Source organism: Athalia rosae, chromosome 3 (assembly GCF_917208135.1).
Source record: "Athalia rosae chromosome 3, iyAthRosa1.1, whole genome shotgun sequence".
In the NCBI taxonomy this organism is placed as follows: Eukaryota; Metazoa; Arthropoda; class Insecta; order Hymenoptera; family Athaliidae; genus Athalia; species Athalia rosae.
In genome coordinates, this window is record NC_064028.1 from 8,923,891 (window position 1) to 8,947,332 (window position 23,442).

Consider the following 23,442-nt stretch of genomic DNA (forward strand, 5'->3'; position numbering starts at 1 on the left):
TCTTTCTTTCTTTGTTTTTTTTTTTTTCTTTCTCTCTGTCTTTCACAACGAACAAACTTCTTTTACTCACCGACTACGTAAACCATATTCTTCGTCCATCGCAGTAGCTCCCTTCGAATGCGTCGCCGTTCCTGTATGCAACGGGCATAGGAGCAATCCGCCATTTTTGAAATCACATCTTAGGATGTGTATGTATTTGCCGTGCGCGCTTGTACCTCCGTTATAGAGACGGTTGTATGCGTGCAAGGGGAAATGCACCGGGTAGAGAGATGCCGTGGGGTCGTCGCGTTATACCGGGGGTGGTGATGGTGATGGTGGTGGTGGTGGTGGCGGTGGTGGTGGTGGTAGTGGCGGTGGTGGTGGTGGCGGTGGTGTAGCGGTGGTAGTAGAACCGCTGGTAGTGGTACCAGCGACGGCGGCGGAGGTTCCCTCTTTTCTGGGTGGGGATGAAGCCGTGAAGGACTCGCGCGGCTTCGAGAGGAGAAATATAACTATATATCTATAGTACCTCGTGCCCGTGTCGCGAGTTCCCTCGTGACGTCACGCGTGACGTAGCCCTCTCCTTCTCCTTCGGATTTTCGGAGAGGGGATGATCACTGGCGGTGCAACACCGCGCGCGACGGGTGAGCGACGAACGACGAACTTCGGGAGGAGGAGGAGGTGGAGAGAGATTCCGTAGAACTATGAGCGAAGGAGGGGGCAAGACGGGGGGAGGACGGAGAGAAGAGAAGAGACGAGAGTGAGAGAGAGAGAGAGAGTGAGAGAGAGGGGAAGGCGAAGGAGGGAGAGTCCGAGAGAGAAGGACGAGTCGCCTGGGAGTGGGGGTGATTCCTGAGAGAGCGAGAGAGCGAGAGAAGCGCCGGTAGGGGTAACGGCGGAAGTGCAGCACCGTGGTAACCGGTAGGGGATGACGACGTTGCACACTTAGAAAGAGGAACGTAGGGGAAAAAAAGAAGTCGGCAAAAAGTAGGGAGAGGACTACGGTCTTCGTCCTCCCGGTGTGTGAAAACTGCAAGGTTTACGCCGTGATGATAGTTGTGTTCGATGACGCTCGAGTAGCGTTCGAAGGGTACGCGCGTTTGTCGTATACATATGTATAAATATATGCAGATATGATATATATGTATATATACATATACAACCGTGCCGTACGTATATGTATACTACGTATCGGAGCCCACAGGACGACGAGAGTGTGAGAGTTACTCTTTAGTTTTTCGTTTCGTTTATTCGGTTCAGTTTATTTCAGTTTGAAGTTTTGTTCCTTCCTTCGTTTCTCTATTTTTCATCTAGTATTATTCTTATTTATTCGTATCGTTATCTATTATTTTCTCTCGTTTCCCTCCTCTACACAGTCGTTCTCGTTCATTTTTCTTTTGATTATTATTTCCTTTTATTTATTTATTTTTCCTTTCCTTTCTTTCTTTCTTTCTTTCTTTCGTTTTCGTTTTCTTTTTCTTTTTCTTATCGTTTAACACGGCCTGCAGCTTTATTATTTTGTACAATCTCGCGTTATTTCTCACCAACGATTGCCGTCAGAGCCACATCTTGTCCGCACAACACCTGAAAGCAAACAAGCAATGACCAAGGGTGAAAATGTGATCCCTGTTTTTAACGGTGGGACAAGCATCAAATAATAAAACGTAGGAAAATTCGAATAAGTTTTCGAAAGGAAAAAAAAAAAAACAGAAAAAAAATGGCGGTATTACTGCGGCAAAAAACTAGGCGGCCTAGGCGGCAGGATCGTGATGAAAGTATTTCGTAGGAGGTGGAATTCGAGTTTATATATATATATATATATCACGGTCGTGGGACGATCATCGAGGGTGAATCCCCGCTGCAGCACTCGATGTACAAAGTAGCAAGCGATTACCCCTAAATATTCGTTCCTTCGTTTATTTCGAAACAGCCGCGGGTACAACGCGTCCCGCAGGACCTGCACCGTTTCGACGCTACGAATTATTTTGAGATTCCGGAAAATAACTGGCCTCCGTTGCGTCGCGGTACGTCGGTGAAACAATGGAGATTGCGAATATCGAGTACAGGGGTAAAGATGCACGCGTACACACCCGAATTTCCCCTCACACCCTTCCGGTTTCCGTTGAACCCATTCTCCCGGGTCCCCCGGCGAACCCCCGGAAAGAAGGGAACCCCACCCCGAAAGTTCGAACGAGGGGTTCGGTTCCCTTCTTGAAATGAAACATTGCCGTATAAGAACGCGGAAGGAACGAGCGTCGATGTCGGAGAATCGCGGGGGGGGGGGGGGGGGGGGGGGGTCGGCGCGGCGCGGCGCCTCCTCGCAGAGTTGGAATGGGGTGGCGTTCGCCGTAGAGAGAGAGAGGGGAGGGGGGGGGGGGGGTTAGTTGAAACTGGCGTCGGCGGAGCGTCGTGTACTCCTACCCGACGTTGGCGATGCTGATGGTGGTGGTGGGGGTTAGTGTGGGGGAGGCGTAAGGGACCGCGACGGGCAGAGCGCCTAATATGCAACAAGAGAAAAAGAATTACCGATCAATAGGGTAGTAGCTGGTAACCATCCTTTCATCCTAGGTTGCCACGTACCTCTCGCCTCTCGACCCCTCCCTCTCTCCACATCTCTACGTGGAACGTCTATACGTACACCCTGCGTACCCCCCTCCCCCCCCATACGCCGCTCTATAGCTCGCGGATTCTCAGCGGCAACCCACCCACGACGCCTCATCCCAATTTCCTTTTTTATCTATCCGCCCAACGGCTATCTCCGACGGTAGGATATACCTGTCCCCTCGACCCCCTCGACGCCTCCCTCCCCCCCCCGAATCCCCGTCGTCCTTCCACCCTTCGACCTCGCCGTACCCGGATTTCGAGTGCGTCAGCTCCTCGGTGCATCTTACCGAGAAACGCGATGCGGGTGGAAAAAAAAAATGAAAAAAAAAAAAACCTCTCATATTTTCGTTACACTTGTTTAGGGACGACCGCGGTACTCGCTGTACAGTTTCCCGATGTCTGTTGCCAAAAATGAGGAGAAGAACGGTGATGAATGAGTAGCGTTACATTGTACGATACGATTGAACGATAATATTTGTGCAGTCATTGTTTTCGACCAAGTATGTATATGGATCTGCCTATGACCCATATATTACGTATGTAAATATACGTGTTTTTATCTCTGAGTATTATTTAAATGTGTGTACGCCGTCATTTATCTGCCTCCGCTTTTTACACCCTTCCACTTTTTCTTCCCTTCTCGCAATTCATATCGGGAGGTCGGGTACATATCGTCGTAACAAAACTGCGGCACGCAAAGATTTTTGTTAATATAGTTCCTCATTATAAACGTTGAGACAAGACGACGATCAAACACGCGATCAAACCTCACTGCTTGGTAAATGGCGTGCTTCGCTAGCTATACGTAGAGCAGCGTACATTGCGAACTCAAAACCGCAAGAATTTTTTTTCGTTCAACGAAACTTTTACACGCGTGAATATTTAATTTTTTCGATTTCCCCGGCCATTCAAAAAATACGTTCTACGCGAACTCGTGTTGTACAATGTTACAGTATTGGGTAACCGGTAACTCGGAGAGAAAAAAATAAAATAACTAAAAAAAAAACTACGAATTGAAGCAGAGTAGAAAAAAATATTAACAAAAAATTAATTAACAATCTAAATTACTGATCGCTTCGAGGGCGTCGCTGAATATCCAGAATTATAATTACAGCCATGCACGTACTAAACCTATGTGAAAAAAGAAAAGAAGAAGTACACCTCTAGCTCCCTATGTGTATGTACGTAAAACACAGATCCCCTTGTACACGCATTCGAACATGTACGCCCTTATATACAACACGAGAAGAGAGACGAAAAGAAAGAAGAAAGAAGAAAGAAGAAAAAAAACCACCCGCGCTTATTATTAGAGGGTAGAGATTTTTTTTGTCTTTTTTTGGGCAAAGGGGGAATGAATATTTCGTCAAAGAGTTATATTCTCGCGCTGTTTCCTAATTCTTCTTTTTTTCTCTTTTTTGTTTCTTCGTTTCTCCTTCTCCGTCTTTCCATTTTTCTTACGACGTATCGTCATTTTGAGAATCTAGCCCCGGTACATAGCAATAGGGCTGCAGCGCTCGGCGTAACGTTACGACGGGGCGTCGATGGGGTGCTGGTATAGCTATCGAGGTATAAAAGGTGCCAAGGTACCATCGCATCGCTACAGCGCAAGTTGAATATGCGCGGGGGGTACCGAGGGGTGAAGGGAGAGGGGGGGGGGGAAGGGGGTGCAGGTTGCAGCAGGAAGAAGGACGAGAAAGCGACCGGGGTGATAAGAGACGAGGTGCAGGAAGGCGCGGAAGGAGGAGGGGAGAAGGTTAAGAATACGGGGAACAACCCGCAATGCTCGTTCCCTGGCTGCAAGCTCTCGCTCTAGGCAGGGCAACGCCAGACCAAAGCACAACGAGAAGCATAAGGGAAGGTGAGGCGAGGCGAGGCGAGGCGAGGTGCGTCAGATTCGGTTACTTGGCCTCCCTCCCCCACTTTTCGCTCTCGTCCTTTTCCTCCTCATCGTCCCCCCCCCCCCCCCCCACCGCCGTGCCGCCGCCCCTCCGTGAGTTTGATGTTTTTTGTTCCTTGATATATATTTATTTTTTACTTCAATTTTTTGTTTTGTTCCCCTTTTTGTTTCGTTTTTACGTTTTTTTCACTTTACGTTACTTCTCATTTCTTCTTGTTTTCTTTTTTAACGGAGGATCCGCTCAATACCTCGGCTGTCATAACCTTCTCCCCACCTATGCGCTCCTATTCGCTATGGTACAACGTTAGCCTCCTCTCTCCCTCGTAACGTTTTCCACTTTTTAATGTTTCGTTCGACGTTTCCGTTCGTTCGGTCCCTCAACGACGCGAACATTCGCGCGCGCTCTTATGGCGTACGCCCGCTTTGGTGTGTGCGTGCGTGCGCGTGTGCGTGTTTTCAACGTAACATAGACGCGGCGTACGTACACCCGCGCACCGCACACGTAGTAGACACACGTAACCCGCCGCGTGCACCCTGGAAAAACCTGGAAGGGTTTGCCGCCGCGGGGACGAACACGGGCGAGGAGCGAGGGAGCGCAGGAGTTGCCGAAGGGAGGAAAAGAACGGGAGGGATGAAGGGGAGTGCAGGTTTGGTCGTTACTTTGTTTTACGGGCAACCCCTTCCTCCCTGTCCCCCCCCCGCCCTCCCCCCCCACCTCCTAAGGGAACTCCTATAGCTACTCGCTTTTCGCTTCCCTCATCCTCCCCCTCCAGACCCCCCCCCCGCCCCCGCCCCCGCGTACATACCCGATTCCCTCTGGATGCATTCGTGTACATAGGTGTGCTGCAAGGGTTCAACTTTTTTTCCTTTCTTTACTCCCCCCCACGCCCCCCGCCCCCTTCCTTTTTTATCTACAAACTCCTTTCTTTGCCTCCTTTCTTTTCGAACATACACGACTATATTCACCTTGTTCGCTCCATTGGCGTCGGGTGGGTGTTACCGAATGGAAAAAGAATCTTATCTTTTACCGGGTGTACGTAGAGAATATTCGGTGCTCGTACAATTCGATCGGCGGTGATGTTTATACCTTGGCGAAAATATTGCAAATGTTCGTACGATATATCGCGACCTCGCGATGTGGTGATTCTTCGAACTTTCATCGGTGACTCTTTGATTCGACGGAGAAAGAAACCAAAAGCGAAAGTTCTGTTTTTTTTTTCTCTAGTTCGATCGCGCGTCTAAAACTAAAATCGAGAGAGGACGGGATAGGAATAACAGAATCATACGGAGTACTACCGAACAATCCACCTGTTTGCCATCAGATTGGCATCTAAATTGCAAGAGTTGAAAACCCCCGTTCCCCCCCCGCACGACCGCCCCGTACGTACAGACCATGCGCTGCTCCAGCGTGCACTGTACTATAACATCGGCCTCACCGACATGGAATAGTGCCAACAGGTTCAAGTCGACCTCACGGCTTTGAGCATAAGCTACAAGTAGCTGCATCGGACTGCATACATATATATACATATATACATATATACGTGTGGTACGTGCACGTGTATACACGGCTGTGTTCGTGGTACGGGAGTCTAGATAGTATAACTTCAGAGTCTGCAACGGAGTCTAGAGAGGTTCTTCTGTGCCGTACGGTTATTGGTGGAGGACAGTCAGCTGCGGGGGCGCGACGAGTTCCGAGAGTCCGCGTAACACTGACATCAACCGGTGGTGGGTCAACTGCCACGGTACTACTAGGCTAGCCTGGCCACCAGACAACCGGGTCCGCTCCGGCGTACGTTCACTTGTCACGGTTACCATCGGTCCTCTCGCACCGTCGTAAAGGTCGCTCGATAACAATTTTTTTCCATCGCCAGGGGCTTCTCTCGGACGAGATATTCGTGAAAAACTGATCGAAATTAATTCCCCTCCCGCGAAATCTGCAGTCAATTTTAGGCAAATTTCTGAAGCCCTATATTTCAATGGCGCTTACTCTTCCAGAGAAGCGTGGATGAAGCGAATTTTCGGCGACCCTCAACCTCAGCCACGTTGAAACTTGACTTAGACTCGTGAATTCTTGTATCGTATACCTCGGTCTGAATTCGTAGAAAAAGCTCGTTCAATTTTCCCTTTCCCTCATCATTACGAAGCATCGCGAACCAAGTACACATGTGTACATACGGAAGTGTTGATTCGGTTGATCAAAGGATGGGGAGAATAAATTCTGCGAAGGTAAATTATTGGGAAGGGGGGAAGGTGGATGGATTAGTCGCGCGTTGTTGGGATGAAAAATGCGTCGGGAGAGGCGTAGGGTGTGCGGTGGAGAAAAACCGTGTAAATCCGCACGATGGTTGGAAGCTCGAAGTTCCCGCGCTTCCCGTGACGCGGCTGGTAGAAGCAACAGTTCGCTTTCCCTCCCTCTTTTCCACCCGCTCACTCCCTGCTGCCAACCTCCTCATCCTACCGTCGCTTCCCTGTCCTCTTACTTCTCCTTCTCCTCTCACTCCCGCTTCTCCACCCCGTTGCGTTTCCGCCGAACGGCCCTGAAAGCACCACCTCTGCCAAAGCAAAGCGGTCCTCCACCGATAGTGGCAAATACGACAGCGTGGTGTAGAAAGGGAGAGAAAAAGTGGAAGAGAGAAACTTTATTTTGGATTAGTCCACCGTTTTATTTCTCCGCTCGTTTTTTTTTTTTTTTTTCACCCTCAACCCCCGTTTTGTTTTTCGTCTCTGCGGAAATAATTCGCGAGCTATTGAGCATCGTTTCATTTTCCGGTACACGCATCGAGGGACATCCGACCAGATGGACCACTTTGGCCAAAAATTATTTTATTAAAAATGAAGTGAAACTTTCATTTCTTTCGAAATCTTTCGGAAAAATATTCGCCAATTCAGAGATCTCGCATCTTTTTGTTTTTCAGCCAATTTGAAGCTTCATCCCTTAATTTTTATCCTTGTTTTTTGATCCTGAAACTCTCAGATCTCAAAAAAAGAAAAAAAAAAAAAATTATTCTTCAATTTTCAGTCGAAGCATCAACTTTGCCCTGGAGTCCGTTTGTAATTTTTTTTTCCACGATGAAAGTCGAGTGACAATCTAATGGGTTGAAATCTGCATTCCTCGAAGAGATCAGAGAATTCAGAGTTTGCAAAACATACTACCCGAGTACTTTATTCTGTAACCACGGCAAAAGCTTGTACTGCAGTTGATTGACGAACCTGCTTTGAGAAAAAATATTTTTTTCTTCTTTCTCTACAACCCGAGATTATAAAACATTTACTCGGAATTCGAAGAGAAGATATCGATCTCTTTTCGACCCCTGCCATTGATAGGGAATTTTTTATCCCGTTCAAGTCCTCAAAGGGTTAACATCGAAGTACTTTTTCAACAAAATTCTTCCTTTACAACGTCTCGCTCGTTCAGCATTCTAGGATATCGTGGGTACGTCCAGCTTTCTACAAGTTGTTGTCAGAATGAAAGCGAAATATATATATAATATAAAAATAAATCCTCGATAGCAAGGAACAGCAAAATGGTTGCATAACGTATGAAAATTTTCCTATCAGGGGACGAAGAAAGGAGCAGAAATTTTCTCGTGATTCTAAATTTTAAATATTGTGTTACGTATATTGTTTTAGGTTTCTTCGAAATTACCAGCTACATTTCAAACTCTCGTTTTAACTATCATTATAATTTTTTTACTCCATTCATTCCAGTTTCTAGTTACATCATCTAATTACAATTAGTGTATAGTGTGAATACCAATTAAATTCTCAATTAAGAGATGCAACCGATACTGGAATCGAATTTCTAATATATACATATACATATGAAAAAAATATGTACGTGGGTGCGTCACGGTGAATCTACAAATGAGTTAATGAGTAAAAAAACAAAAAAACCAAAAGCAAGAAAAATTAAGAAAACCAAAGGGGGAGCTTTTTTTTTAATTCTTCTGTTCGATTCCGCGCAGGACGCTGTACACGTGTACGTACGTACATCTCCTGAACCCTCGAATCAGACGAAAAGAAAAGAAAAGGCCGAAATATAAACTTGTTATACCTCGCCGGTCGTCGCACCCTTTCCCGTCGCCCGAGTTCTCCCGCGACTGCAACTTTCAACCCCTGCGGTGTACGGAAAATCGCATCAAAGAATCCATCAAATTAAAAACGCAATTATAAAAAAGCGTCGGGTTCTTTGTCAAAAAGTATGGTTCCTCCCTCGTCTTCCTCCCACCTCCGTACACTTTTTTTTTCACTTTTCTCAACCCACCCGCGTCTGTGCGCGCTCTTGACTTTTTTTTTTTTTTTTTTTGTTTTAATTTTGTTGTTTTTCTTTTATTCTTTTTTTTTGTTCTGCTTCCTCGCGCCAGGAGTCGCGCTTTTTCCTCTACCCCGAAAACTCACACACTCGTGGCAAATATATCGACACCTGTACGTACATACATGTATTAACGTACCGTATAAATGCATTCGTGCACGATGTAATACAGATACAGGTATACACCATGTGCATCCGTACGTATGTACACACACGGGACTTACGACAAACATCTATCAGCGAGGCATACCCCCCTCCGTTGAGTGGTGCGCGACGCCTCTTCCGCCCCCTCACCCCTCCCCCCTCCCCCCCTGCCATTTTCCTCGCCGGAAACCTTTCCCCCCGTTTTCCTCCCTTGATATATACCATTCGCGCAAACCCTTCCCTCTTCCCTCTTCCCTCTCTCGGCGACTCTTTGCTGGTTTCTCTTCTCTGCACATTCTTTCTCCTTCTCCATTTTTCTCTTTCGCTCTCACACTACCTCGGCCAAAAAATGCTATCGATCCCTCTGGTCTCAATTATGAAACACTTCAGAACGTGCCACCCCTGCCGCTGTTTCCATGGGGCATTGGCCAAGGGGGGAAGGCCGCGTAAAAAAACTCAGAAAAAAGTACCAAAAATTACGGGGCGGGGGGGGGGGGGGGGGGGGGAAGGGTCTCTTCTCCGAATCTCGCTTTAATGTTTTTTAAATGCGTACTCGTTTTCAAGTTGTTGGCAAGTTGTGTTGTGTTTTTTTTTTTTTTTTCATACTCTTATTTTTTCTCCATCTCTGTAATTTAATTTGGAAACGTCAAACAAAGCCGTACGAAATGAGATTGAGAAAAATCGAGTGAATAAATAGAATTGACAATTTGCGTTCAATTAGATGGGCGAAAAAATAAATGAACGAATAAATAAACGGTAAATCGAGGTGGTCAATCGCCATCGATTCGTTCGCTGATATTTTTCGTTCAATGTTAACGACTCACCGCGGTGTCGGATTTACGCGTTCGAAAACTATAATTAGATTGAAAAACGACGAATCCTCAGAAAAATAAAGTTTGAGAAGAAAAAAAAAATCATCGGCTACTCATCTGCAACGTGATCAGTGGGAATTATTCGCATTTCATTTTTCCTCGAACGACGATGCGGATCGCTCGTTACCGAAATTACTTCACGCACACGTATGCAGGTGTACCGTACAGGTACACGGGTCGACACATAAAATATAACACATCGCGTTGCGAAGGACTCCTCGGCAGAGATATTCCGAGTTCCCAGAAACTTACTTTGAGCGATTCAAGTTTCCGGAGCAGCAAACTACGCGCATGTACAACTATTTATACGTACATACACGCCATACACGGATCGTGTAATACAGGTGATGCTCTGGAGATGTTTATACGTGTATATAGGTGATTTATACATTACACACCTAGAAATTACCAGGTGTAGGTAAACTCGTATATCCTATACCTTCCATCTAGCTCTTCCACTTTTGAACAGGTAGTAGATTCGCCAACGAAACTTACTTGTTAGCCGACTATGCTACCTTATACCTTACACACGTGTGTCGTACACGTACGTACACGCATGCAACGATCGGTTATTAACGTGTACGTTTTCATCCTTCGTCATAAAGTTGAAGACACATCGTAACAACGTTATAAACTCAATTGTCGTTTCTCAAGTACATAGATTTTTCAATTATTTTCAGCGGTGTGAATTGCAATTCTTTTTTTTTTCTCGTCCATCGATCGCAGTTAGCGAGCGATTGATTTTCTATTCATCAATTCGTGACACGCGAAACTCGAATGTGAACGAAAAGATGAGACAGCGCAGATTTAACGAGAATAGAAAAGCAAGAGACTTATCGTTATTGATGATATTTGATCTAATTAAGTTGAAAAGAAGAGATGATTTTTCCTCGAATCATTATTTCCCACGGACTAAGTAGCCAATTTTCACACAACGTTCCCATAATGAGTTTGAAAAAAAAAAAAAAAAAAAAAAAATTTGAATTATAAGCAAAGAGAAAAAAAATCGATGTCGGAGAATAATAATTAGGTGCGTACCTATGTATAGCTGGTATAATTAGTTTAGATATTTTTCATTAATGCAAGCCTGAAATATGCACATTACACGATAAAATATGTGTGTGTGCGTATGCGTACATCGAGCGACGTATTATATCGGTAACCAATATCGCCGAAATCTTCATTCCTTCCTACAGATATTAATGGAGGTTATAATAATGGGATGTATTAATTAACTATCGAACGGATACCGTAGCCGGGGCCGCACCAGTTTTTGGAGCACATGTCCTGATATTATAATGGCTTACGACCGTCGTCTGCTGCTACCGTTGAGTGAAAAGCTTCGAGCTTGATCAACGGAGATCTGTTTTTTTTTTTTTTTTAATACTCTTCTCGTAAAATTCGCATTATGGAATCGAAAACCGGTTCCAACTACGCAGTTGTCGTTGAATCAAAAATTGATATCGTATCGAAAAAATGTAAACTTCGAATAAATACGTAGTCTGTGAATCGACGGAGCTGACTTTATATCGACGCCAACGATAACGATAGTGATAATATGGCGATGATGCGGTAATGATGAATTATACAAGTGCAGAGGAGATATTTCCCGGATGAAAGAGGTTTGACAGATCTCGTAATATTAATTCTACCCCTATCCATACGCGGCTGTATCTACCTCTATATATCCATCTCTGTTTCATACCTCTTCTTTTTCCTTCCCTCCCTTACCCTCTCTGATCTTCTCCGGCAACTACCTTCCTTCTCTCAATTTTTCTCCCCACCTTTCATACTTTTTTTTGTCGCTAGTTAGTTTTTTTTTTTCATTCTCTTTTTTTTTTTTGTTTTTTTTTCGTCGAAGCAATCCTATTGATCGGATATTCAAAAAATTTCAGAAATATCAAGGTAAGTTGTATGCATATATATATATATATATATATATAGATAAATATGTACATAATACACGTAACATACATACATATGTATATTATGTATTATATAATCAAAGTAAAGGGTGGGGCTCGCGCCTGCAGAACGAAAAGGTGACGGTAAGGGGTAGGAAGTGAGCGGGGGCGACGCGCTGGGGAATTCAGGAGGGATTTAGGGATTTCAGGGAGGGTGCATCGAGGCAGCAGCACCGGCGGTGCATGGAAGAGGAAGAGGGGCAGGGGGAAGGATGTGTGTGGGGGAAGGGGGGGGGGGGGGGGAGGGGGGTGGAGGTGGTAGGTCGGTTTGGTTTCCTCGGTTATACGGAGAAGCGGGGGTAACTATTTCCCCCACCCACGCAAGATGAAAGAGGAAGGAGAAAGGGGTACGTTTTTATTTTTACCAATTCCTTTTTGTTTCTTCGTCTCGCCTCGCCTCGATTCCCCCTACCAAGAACCTCTTCCGCTTCCCTTTCCCCTTCATTTCATTTCCACTACCCTTCTTTGCAAGCCCACCTGAAATATGAGTGCGATATTACCTTCCGTATATACACCTCCCTTGCATTTTTACTCCCTAGCTATCCCCTTCTCACCCCCATTTTTCCCTACTCTCTGCCCAACCGTTCGCCAATCTCGGTTATTCCACCCTGAATCGCCTCCCCCCGGTCCCCGACCCATCCCCCCCCACCCCACCCCTCCCCTCCTCCCCCAATGCGATCGTTCTCTGTCGTATTTAATTGCTAGCATTTTATTAAAAGTATCGACAGCGAAGCTTTGTTTACGGCTTTGAAAAAAATTAATGTTTCACCGCTGTACGTGTGCAATACATATTTGGTGTGTACGTACGTACGTACCAACGGTGTGCGAATACTGCAACGATTTTTTTACTTGGCTCTTTTCCGTGCTTTTTTCGTTCACGTGAAATTTACGTGTTTTTCAAAGAAAGGGACGCGATACACCAAAATAAAAAAGAAAATTGAACGGTCGATAGAAAATTTGTACCCGTGTACCTGCATCATGTACACATACACATAATTTGCTACTGATCACGACAATTCAAACGATCTGTAACGATCTTTGCTTTTTCTTCTTCATAAAATCGGAATCGATTTGATTTCGGTCTGATAATAAGTATGTTCCCTTGTGTCATCGAAAGTAAACTTTTATAAAGTATATACCAGCGCAATTTCATGCTATATCTTCACTTCATTTTCAATAATTTCATAATAATAAATCGGTATTTTTTTATTTGACAAAAACAAAAAATGACTCGTACGTCATCGTTGGCCCTCGATATAGGTAATACCACTCGCAATTTCCGTTCAGAAAAATTATTTTTTTCCACCTCAAAATATATTTTGGTTTGAAATTACCTCGCACCTCGGGCTCGCACCCTGTGTAATGGGTATAGTGTGCGGGGATATTTCACGACATAAGGTGTTTAATCTACGCACACAGCTGCCGCACACAGTCGAGTATATATGTATATATATATATATATATACGTAGGTGCAGTTTTATTTACTATTGTAAACCTCTGCCTGGTACCGGTGAACTTCAACGGTGCAAACACTTTCTTGCCACTTCTCGCGTCGAGTGCAAGAGGTCTGCTTTTGTGCGTTACTGTACCCGCGAGTGTCATCGTACAGCTTAGAACTCTCCTACCCAGTTTTCCATCGCCGTGCAACCTTTCTTCTTTTTCTATCTTTTTTCAATTTATTTATTTTTCTATTTTTTTTCAACATTTCTCAGCCCTACGTCGCCTCGTCTCTCATCTTCAATTTTTCCACGGATTCGCACGCGTCGGCATCTGGATCGATCACGCCGATGACCATCGACTTTATTTTCCCTATTGTCTTTGCTGACAATTATATAGATATCGATGTGTAATTACATCTTATATATATAAACACGTATATATGTATTACATGTACACGTAGTTGGAAATAAAACTTTTCATCGGAATTTTCTGTCGTGTGATATGACTGTACACCAACATAAATTATTGAGAAATTTCACGATGACGCAAATACAGGTGCTAAGTACGTATAATTGGACGTATGCGTGTAATTGAAGCGAATCGTGTGGTAAAGGTGAGACAAAATCTAACCGCGATACCAGCAACAGATTTTGGGCGTTGCAAATCGACTTGGGATTTATTCAAGATACGTGCAGCTGTATACTGGTATAATATAACAAGCGTGCTGTACATATGTATATGTATATACATGTTACGTTACAATTTTATTCGTTGATTGTACTCCTGTTTTATCAATAAAGCCCATTTTCAAGCCATCGCAAACAAACGGGAATGATATCGCATATCTTCTAGGATTCAGGCAGGTACTATCTGCAAATGTTATATAATTTATTCAATTCCGAAATGTGATAAATAATTTTATTCGATTAAACTATGCGTTGTAAAATAGTTATCACGTGTTTTTTTTTGTTTTTTTTTTTCACGAAATTTCTTCTTCAATCGTCACGTTACCGTTGTTATGTGAGCACGCGTCGATGCACCGCGTTATGTAGCGGTGCTAATTTGGCTGGCATTCATTTCGCCTGCAGTTGCACTACAAAATTCACAAGACTGTATAGAGCCTTGGACTTTTTGGGGATAGTTTTTTTGATCTATTCGTACGTATTCTCTGGTTAGGAATCCGAATCAGCTAGCTATATTGATCTATCTATCAGAATGACAGAATTTCTGCCAATTTTTCCATTTCCGGAGCAGAAAAATTTGAGATATCTCGATGAGAAAATTTCGTAGCTCAAGTCACTCAAAGGGTTCGAGCTTCTCGGGTCAAAATACGTTGGAAAAGTGTCACTTGGTCAATTTTAAAAATACTTCATGTACCCCTTGGTTTTTTTGTTTTTTTCTTTTTCAATTTTGGGGGTTTTCGTGATATTTTTATGTATTTTGATCTCCGGGATCTGAATGTATTTATTAAATGGATCTACCTATCGATGTGGTAAGCGAAAAAATTTTGACATATCTCGCAATCGCGTCGGTCTTCGAAAATGCAATTTTTCCTCAAGACGAGATTGATAAACTTTCCCTCGATAAGAGTCGACGGTCGGAATAGCGAGCACAAGAAAGAGAAGAAATCTGTGATTCGAAAAAATCAAAAAAAATCAAGTACCTCGCGTATTACATTCGTATATATACATGTTAAGTAAAATCGTCGAACAAACGTGTGATATACGAAGTACATAAAAGGCGTGTGCAGTACCTGCACAAAAATGGAAAAGAAGACCAAATACGAACGCATCAGACAAAAAAATGAAATAAAAAGAAAGAAAGGGGGGAAAAAAAAAAAAAATTACCAGTAAAAATAGGGAGAATATAACGCACTCGGAGATTCGAGGCCGTGTTGTAGGTATCTCTCGTCTGGTGTGTTGTATATTTTGTGGGTGACACGAATTTTTTTCATCTCCTTCCCCCCCCCCCCTTCTACTTCTACACTCCAACTACTCCTCCACCTTCTCTCTACTCCCTCTTCCCCTACGTTCAGACGTACGTACGTACGTACGTACGTGTATAACGTATAATACCTACCCCCGCGGTGCACGCTGCAGTTTATTCACATTTCCAAATATATCGGTTACAAATTTTATCATTGAATTTTATTCTATAGAAAAAAAAACTGCGAATATCATCGATTACCTACTCGAAACGGGACCGGAAGAGAGAGCGCGCTGGTGAAACTTCTTATCTTCGTTCGATGGGATATTTTTGTACACGAATAGGTAAAATTTGGAAAATCTCGACTGCGTAAAACATTGGAGGAACGTATGAGCAAAGAGTTCGTCGTACAATTTTCCAAATTCGTGAATCGGAGCGCGATTACGTGCGGTTCAAATTTATCCGATATATACAAACGCGCGCAGATCGTTGCATTATGCGTTTGTTAGCGAGAAGTAATTTATTTTTTGTTACCATGACATAAACCCGTACGCTTATCAGAATACGCGGGACAAGAAGAGGGGGGGAGGGGGGGGGGGAGGTCGCTGTATATAACCTGCAGAAAGTTACAAAACAACCGAACGGAACGGAGAAGAGTTCGATAACCTAGTTTCAGAAAATTGCGACAAAGAAAAGCGAGACTGAAATGCAACGAGAGATACTCGACGATGTAAAAAAAAAAAAAACCTCAACTGATCTCGTATTCCGAGAGATTCGAAACTCTGATTGCAGGTGATAATTCAAGCGATAGGTAGACACGTGTACGCGTATACGTATACCGCTTTGTACGAGAGAGAGAGAGGGGTATAGTCGCATAGGTGTGCTATACGTTACAGGTATACGGGGGACAAGGTATACTGAAATTTCAAACGCTGCTGTAAAATTGTCTTTTCATTTTCCTTTGTTACACGATTTCCACGATTTTCTCTAGTCGCGTTTTATTTATAAATAATATCGCGCGATTCGTCGATGACGAATCGCGGAAATAACATTTTCTCGAAGAGTTAAAAAAAAAATAATAATAATAATAATAATAAGAATGAAAGAAAAAGAGAAAAAAAAACATTCCCTCAAATCCGGGTTTTCGAATGACGTTCCACGTACATTTCCACGTACACGTATGTGTATTTAAAACGCATACACGTTCGCAATTCCGACGAGAAATACCTATATACAGCGAGCCCGTGTAGAACCTCGGTCTGCGTGATACACCGTTTGACAAAAAAATAAAAAAATAGAAGAAAAAAAAACGGTAGGGGAAAAAAGAAAAATCGTCATTGCGGAGCGAGAATCATGAAAAAAAAATAAAAGACAATAAAACAAAAAAAAAACAAAAAAAAACAAAAAAGAAAAAACGATGGAAAAAAAAAATGTGCTCCGCTGCAGTATACACCGCGGGAGAATTCATGCAGCGATGACGATGACGACGACGACGACGACGACGACGACATACACACCCCTGCATGCACGCCTGCCTTCCTTCCCTCGTAGCCCCGACCCCTCGTCGTTCGCCATTCGCCCGTTCGCCCCCTTGGTCCCTCGCGACGTGGTCACGAAACAGCCTAATGTTTTTAACCCTGTTAGTAACTCGAGGTGCATATCGTACACGCGCTCCAAAGCCCAATTGCATGTGCATGCGGTGTGTACGTGTGTAATGTATTTACATGTACGGGTAGAGCAATACGCGCGCGTGTATATACGTATGTACGTGTGTACATGTATACGTCTGTACGTGGAGCGTGCATAGCACTGGCAAATGTCCTCATTCCCAGTTTGGCCGTCTATATCTTCGACCCGTGCAAGCGACTCCGTATTCTAGATTCTAGACTCTAGATTATCTAGATTCTGAATTCTACCGCACTCAAGATTTTCCCGCTGCATCAGCTGACTTACGTAACCTGTAGTCCAACGCGTGAGGTGATACCCGACGCCGTCTGTATTCACGGTAATACGACAATGATTTTTTTGAGAAAAATTTTAAACACAACCCCCCAGCCCCGACGTCCAATTCTTTCGCCGTCTTCCGTCGCTATTATATACTCGCGTACACCGCGCGGTGTACAGACCGTAAGAGGTGATTTTGATTATCGTTACCATGTACACGAACGTATTATATATACATATAATGTATACGTACGTGATAGCTACGGTGATAAGAAACATTGAAATTATTTGAAAAGATAATCGTCGAGGTTTATCGTGGATCATCGTCACAGCGATGTATAGTTTGAAAATTTCGCTACTCTATAAAATCTCGTTGTGAGAAACTATTGAGGATTTCGGAACTGAAATATTGAATATCGAATGTCGATGATAATATTCGTTGACTGTTGATTTTCGAAAGTGATTCTACTCGTAGAGAAATATCTTCGACATAAATTCGGAAAATTTAGGGTTCCCAAATCCTCGAGTCTACGTCGCTAGGTGCCCACGTGCATTTCGTCGAAGGATCGAGGGATCGTGCAACACATTGAAATGGGAAATGTCGAATCGTGAATTTTCATTTCCATTAATGCGTCTCTTTGTTTTACGTTCATCGATTATTTACTATCGATTAGCTCCGATTGTCAGGTAGTAGTAAATCGAATCGCTGGAATGCAGTTATGCATCAATAATCTACGGTTTCGATACGATGCAGAGAGGGAATATTATTAAGATTATTGCAACTAGGGGTGTAAAGAGGGTAAGAGAGAGAGAGAGAGAGAGAGAGAACTACCGAGGGTGGTGCGAGAGAGAGAGAGAGAGAATTATGAAATCTTTTTTAATTGAAAATTCTAGTCGTTAGAAATCCTGATTGAAACTTTCCGCAATTGCATGCAACGATTTCAAATTCAAATTTCGAGTGCAATCGACGGGATGAAAAGTGTTTTTTTTCTCTTCTTTTCGTTTTTTTTTCACGATATCCGATAAGTCAAAATCACACGTACAGGGATATAATAAGATGGAAATGAAATAGACTAAAAAGATATAATTCCGCTCGTCGAGATACGCGTGTGTGAAAAAGTATATAACGTATGTGATGAAATTATTATTATACGTGTATATTTGAATAATATATAAAATCGGAAATTGGGTCAAAGTAATTCTATCCGCAATTTCACGTTTTCACGTTTGAATTATATGAGTAATACCATTTTCCCAATTCTCGACCAACTCGATGTCTTATTAACCCAATTTCCATCATTATCGATATTAATTATATTTATATGTATAGGTATATACACACCTATACACATCCACCAGATGGTTGTCGATTAATCATTTCAGAAAGCTGAAGAGAATCTCTAGTAGAACCTATAGCCGCGGTAAAACTAGGCCAAATTGATTTTCATCATTTTCTTTCTTCCTTTTTATTATTTCCCTTTTTTCATCTATACATCTATACGGTCCAACGCTACGTGTCGATAAGCTAACCCTTGCGAGAAAAAAAAAAAAATAAAAATAAAAAAAACCCAGCAATCGAACGAATCAAAAGTCAAAAAATCTGACGTACTTGTAATATACGATTAGAAAAATCATCTTGGATAAAAAGTGATTCGATGTATAAGTCGGCCTTGAAAACGACCCTGAATCATCGATGTGCGCGTCCGCGGACACTTATTATATATATCCGCTCTAAAAGAATTAAAAAAAAAAAAAAAATAGTATCCATTCGATTCAGTCAATAATATCGCATATAGTCGTCGATTGCCGATGGACTAGAGAAAACTAACCATATTGGTGTTTTATTGTTACCAACAAATTCACGTACAGTCTCAGCGAAATGGGTAATAAATAAATCTCCCCCCCCTCTCTCTCTCTCTCTCTCGTTGATTCTCTCTCCTACTCCATGCGTGTATTATACCATATACGCATATATATATACCGAATACGAACATGTATTAGGTCGATATCTAATCACGTTGATAACCATATGCAATGGCAGTAGATTAGCAGGGTCTAGATCTCACGGCGGTCGTCGTCGTCGTCGTTGTCGTCGTGTGTACCTATATGCACGCCTCTACATGTACGTACCTATACACGCGCGTAGGTGAGTACATAGCGTAGAAATGCAACGGGCAGGCAGGCAGGCAGGCAGGCAGTCAGTCAGTCAGGCTGCACGAGAGTTATAAGTGTAAGTACATACGGCATAGTATGTACGTTACACTTACTAGGTACACTGCACTCTCCTCGAGTACACATAGAGTTACATGGATGGTTTAAAGTCGCATGCCGCTAGGTGTGCACAAGCCCGCGTGTATATATGTATATAACTGCATGTGAATGTGCATGTGCATGTAATCGACTCGCCATACTGTGTTACATAGAAGAAGCAGAGGCAGAAGTGCCAGCGCCCATGAACTTTGTACCCGCGCGTTATACTTTCGTCGATTGTTCCCCACCCCACCCTCCATAGTAGTGGCGGTGGTTGGGTGTATATATTATATATATAGTATATACGTATAATCATCATTGTCATATGTATAGGTATACGTATAGAAAATATAGAAAAGTAAATATATACATGTGTACATCGATGAGAATATCAAGTCATCAAAAAAAAAAAAAAAAACGAAAAAAAAATTCATATAATTTGAGAGAGTTTGCGGTTGTGCGGATGCGCGACATTGTTCGTGGATTGATATGGCCTCCGCGGTGAAAAACCCGCGTATATATATATGTACAAATGTGTTGGAGAAAAACTAAAAAAAAATGAAGAAAACTTTGGAAACCATCGATTTTCCATATGTTTTTTTGATCTCCATTTGCATTTCCTGACTTACGTACTTAATTAGATATTTGCGAAACGGCTAATATTCATTATAATTTCCACGGTCATCGGATGCATCGGTTATACCGTGGCCGTTTCTCAATAAAGTTTTCAACGATAATTAATTCGTTCTCGTTATATTCTTGCACGGTTCTCATGTAACATATAATAACCAAAGTCTTTTCTCTTTCCAACGATAATTCCCGATGTTTCGCGGTCGTCGCGGCACGACCGTAAGGCGGCCACGCGGCGTCGGGAGAATTGAATTTAGAAATAAGAGAAAAAAAAATAGAAAAAAATAAAAGAGCGCAAACAAAAAAATAGAGAAAAAAGTTGAATTTTTTTCTTATTCCCTCCATTCGGCGACCCTGCGCATCCATATTTGGCGTATATTAATATAATCACCTACCACGAATATAGTTACATAAGTCTAAATCTGTCGGCCATTTTGTTAACTAGTGTCTAGCAACCCCCCCCCCCCCCCCCTTCCCCTTCCTCTTGTCGCCCCGCTGTTCCTCCTCTCCTTTCGATTCCTCTCCCTCTCTCTCCCCTTCCCGGATGAGGCTCCCACCTTTCCTCTCGCCACTCCTCTACTGCCATAAACTCCTCTGTATTTTATCTTTCTATCTCTTGCCCATAGTGGGCAACCTATATGTAATACCAGCGGCCGAACAACTTTTAATACCAAAGCCGCGCGCGCGCGGGGATCGTAACGTACGAGGTATGCACGAATCTTGAATGTCAACCGCTGCAACGAACTGTATAGCTTGGAAATCGCTAGTCGCGATCACGCCGATCGGAACTCCTGAAACGACATTTCTTCTCCCGTATTTTCTGGTATTTCAGTTTTTCACGATCACGACACGAGTCGTTCGACCGAATCGTTGGAACTTTGAAATTACGCGGTGCGTACAACCTCGGAAGAACCGGTAAGAGCAAGGTGAAAATTTGCCTACATTGTAATTACGGAACGGAGAGTTCATCGGCAATGATCTGTCACAAGTAACGAGTGACGAAATGTTATCGACACCTCGTCACCGAGACGAGAATCAGCCGTATCCTCCTATGGGCCGTTTCTTCTAGATTCCTTCCACGTACAAAAAATTATGTTCTCACGTTTTTTTTTTATAGAACAAGAAAATTTGCAATGGTATATATAAAAATAAGATCCGTTGCACATGTGCGCGCTGTTTCCGCGTCATTTTCGAAAACACGGAATTCCGGATGTTTGTCAAAAAAAGAAAAAAAACAAAAACAAAAAAATGATAACAAAAATTGGATAACGATTTGTAATTATCCTTCCAATCAACCGAACATGTTTTTCTTCGACAACCGTATTAATGTCTGTGCAACAATGTTTTAAAGGAAAACAAAAAAAAAAAAAAGAAAAGAAAATTGAAATGATAAAACCCATTTATCAACTGTGCATTTACACGTTTTGAAAACTTGTACATAATTTCTTCACGCCATATCGATTATTATTCTTCTTTTTTTTTCCTCTTTTTTTTTTTTTTTTTTTTTGTTCAGGAATTTTATCGCCAAACCGACGTTATACCTATTACAGAGCTGTACTGTTACTACTTAGGAAACTATGTTGTATATAAATATATATATATATACATATACACGGTGAACAATCGACAGCGTTGACGGGATCTAGTGGTGCACTATACGCTGAAACGCAACGGTTAGAAATGTTTTACCTCCCGTGTACGTATACGGACGCCTACAACCTACATTTCGGGCAACAAGTCGCTGCTAACTGTGAACTATACGTATGTATATACATATATATCGTCCAGTGGACGGTCCATCCGAATATATATATGAATATATATATACACATGTACATATCATCTACATACAACCGCGTGTATCGAAGCCGCGGTTTGCTCTACATAAACACGTACGTTTGTACGTATATGTGTGCGAAGTATGCTGCAGTATACACTGCACAATGCCTGACCATACAACGGATTAATCACGGACTGCAGCGTGCGCACCACCTTCTCTTCTCTTCTCTTCTCTTCTCTTCTCTTCGCTTCTCTTCTCTTGGCGACGCGCCGCTTTCATGTGTTGTACCATGATACATACGTACACGCACACTTACATAGACACGTGGTATTATATGGTTTCTCTATAGGGGAATTTCGCCGCTCCTTATTACTCGTACGTACGTACGTATGTATACGTGTACGTACAGAGCACGTGATTATTGCCGCGACGCGTTGCAGGCAACGGGGGTAGCCTAAATTCTCCTCGTACTTCGCGATTATTATTTATGGTATACTTTTTTTTGTACCATAAGTCCACTCGCGAACGATATATAGGGGCAGCCGGGTGGTGCGGATACCGTGGACCGTACGAGACGTAGTCGCGGTTACGCGCGGACGAATCAGTGAGACGATCGTACAACGACCGTGTAAATCGACGCATAATTAGAACACATGTGTTTCCCCCATAGTCGTGTCGGCTGATCGATGTATAACGCGAAATTCCTGGTCCGGCTACGCGTCCATATCGAAGACATGTATGCACGTACGTCGCGTGCAGGTGGAGATGCGCAGAGACAATGCGAACGGTGGTCACCACCTTACGACGGTCACCCGGAAAGGGTAGAAGAAAATAGAGAGACCGAAAAATAGACGATCTCCGCACATTGTGTGTATATACGTATATGATGAGATATGTACGAAACGGCGAATCGTACGCGTATAACGCTTCTCTCGTTGATTCCTTCTAATATGGCCTCTGGTTTTAGAAAGCTAAATTCGCTGTATCCAGTAGGTTAAAGTAGAAAATTTGGTTTGACCTCGATTTAGATCCCACTATATTATATATATATAAGACGCGCTCCAGTCGCGAACACGCGGACGCCAAAGTCTTCGCACATACCTAACTATCTACGTGCTGCATGCTTTGTAAACTATAATATTCAGATGTATCCCCGAATGATTTACAACGATTTTTCAAACGTATGCCATCTGTATACTGTGATATGGATATGATCGTTGATTTCTTCGATTTTTACGGACGATGCGCCGATTACCTGCTGACGCGCTACGCGTTAATTTCAGGATCACCATCATTTTTTCGACTTGCATTTTGATTGCTCCTGCGATCGCGATTGATCTTCGACGAATCCATCGTCGTTCTGAAGAGACATACGTCGATCTGGTTTGCATATTTTTATCCATCATCGCATCGCATCGATTCTTTCTCGTCGATCATATTTGCCAAATTAATATACCTATAACTTGTGTAGTTCCGAAATATAAATGGAACCGAATAAAAAACAAATTTTTTGACAAATTTTTGCACCGCCTTAATTGATACAGTAAAATTTGAAACAGGTGATTTTACCTTATGCAAATTAATTAGAGAAATGGTGCACTTCAAAACGCACCCGATGATTCTGGTGATTCTGTAGTTGTAAAATTACAAAATAAAAACTTTTGGTCGCAGCGAAGTTGCACGAGATGAATTTCGA

General features: G+C 42.9%; 1 protein-coding gene across 32 annotated transcripts in view; it reads right to left on the reverse strand.

The window, feature by feature from the left end:
* Positions 1-23,442, reverse strand: part of LOC105691346 (mushroom body large-type Kenyon cell-specific protein 1) — an 82,836-nt gene that overhangs the window by 30,840 nt on the left and 28,554 nt on the right. For 25 of the 32 annotated variants that reach the window (XM_048653158.1, XM_048653154.1, XM_048653155.1 and 22 more), the window contains one exon: positions 71-1,563. The exons of 1 other annotated variant lie outside the window; for it this stretch is intronic. In XM_048653158.1, the coding sequence (XP_048509115.1) occupies positions 71-164 (94 nt within the window). In that variant the 5' untranslated portion in view covers positions 165-1,563. Of the gene's footprint in view, positions 1-70; positions 1,564-8,537; positions 9,048-12,140; positions 12,253-23,442 lie in introns of those variants that run through there. 6 more of the 32 variants (XM_048653150.1, XM_048653148.1, XM_048653147.1 and 3 more) reach the window with 2 other exon arrangements.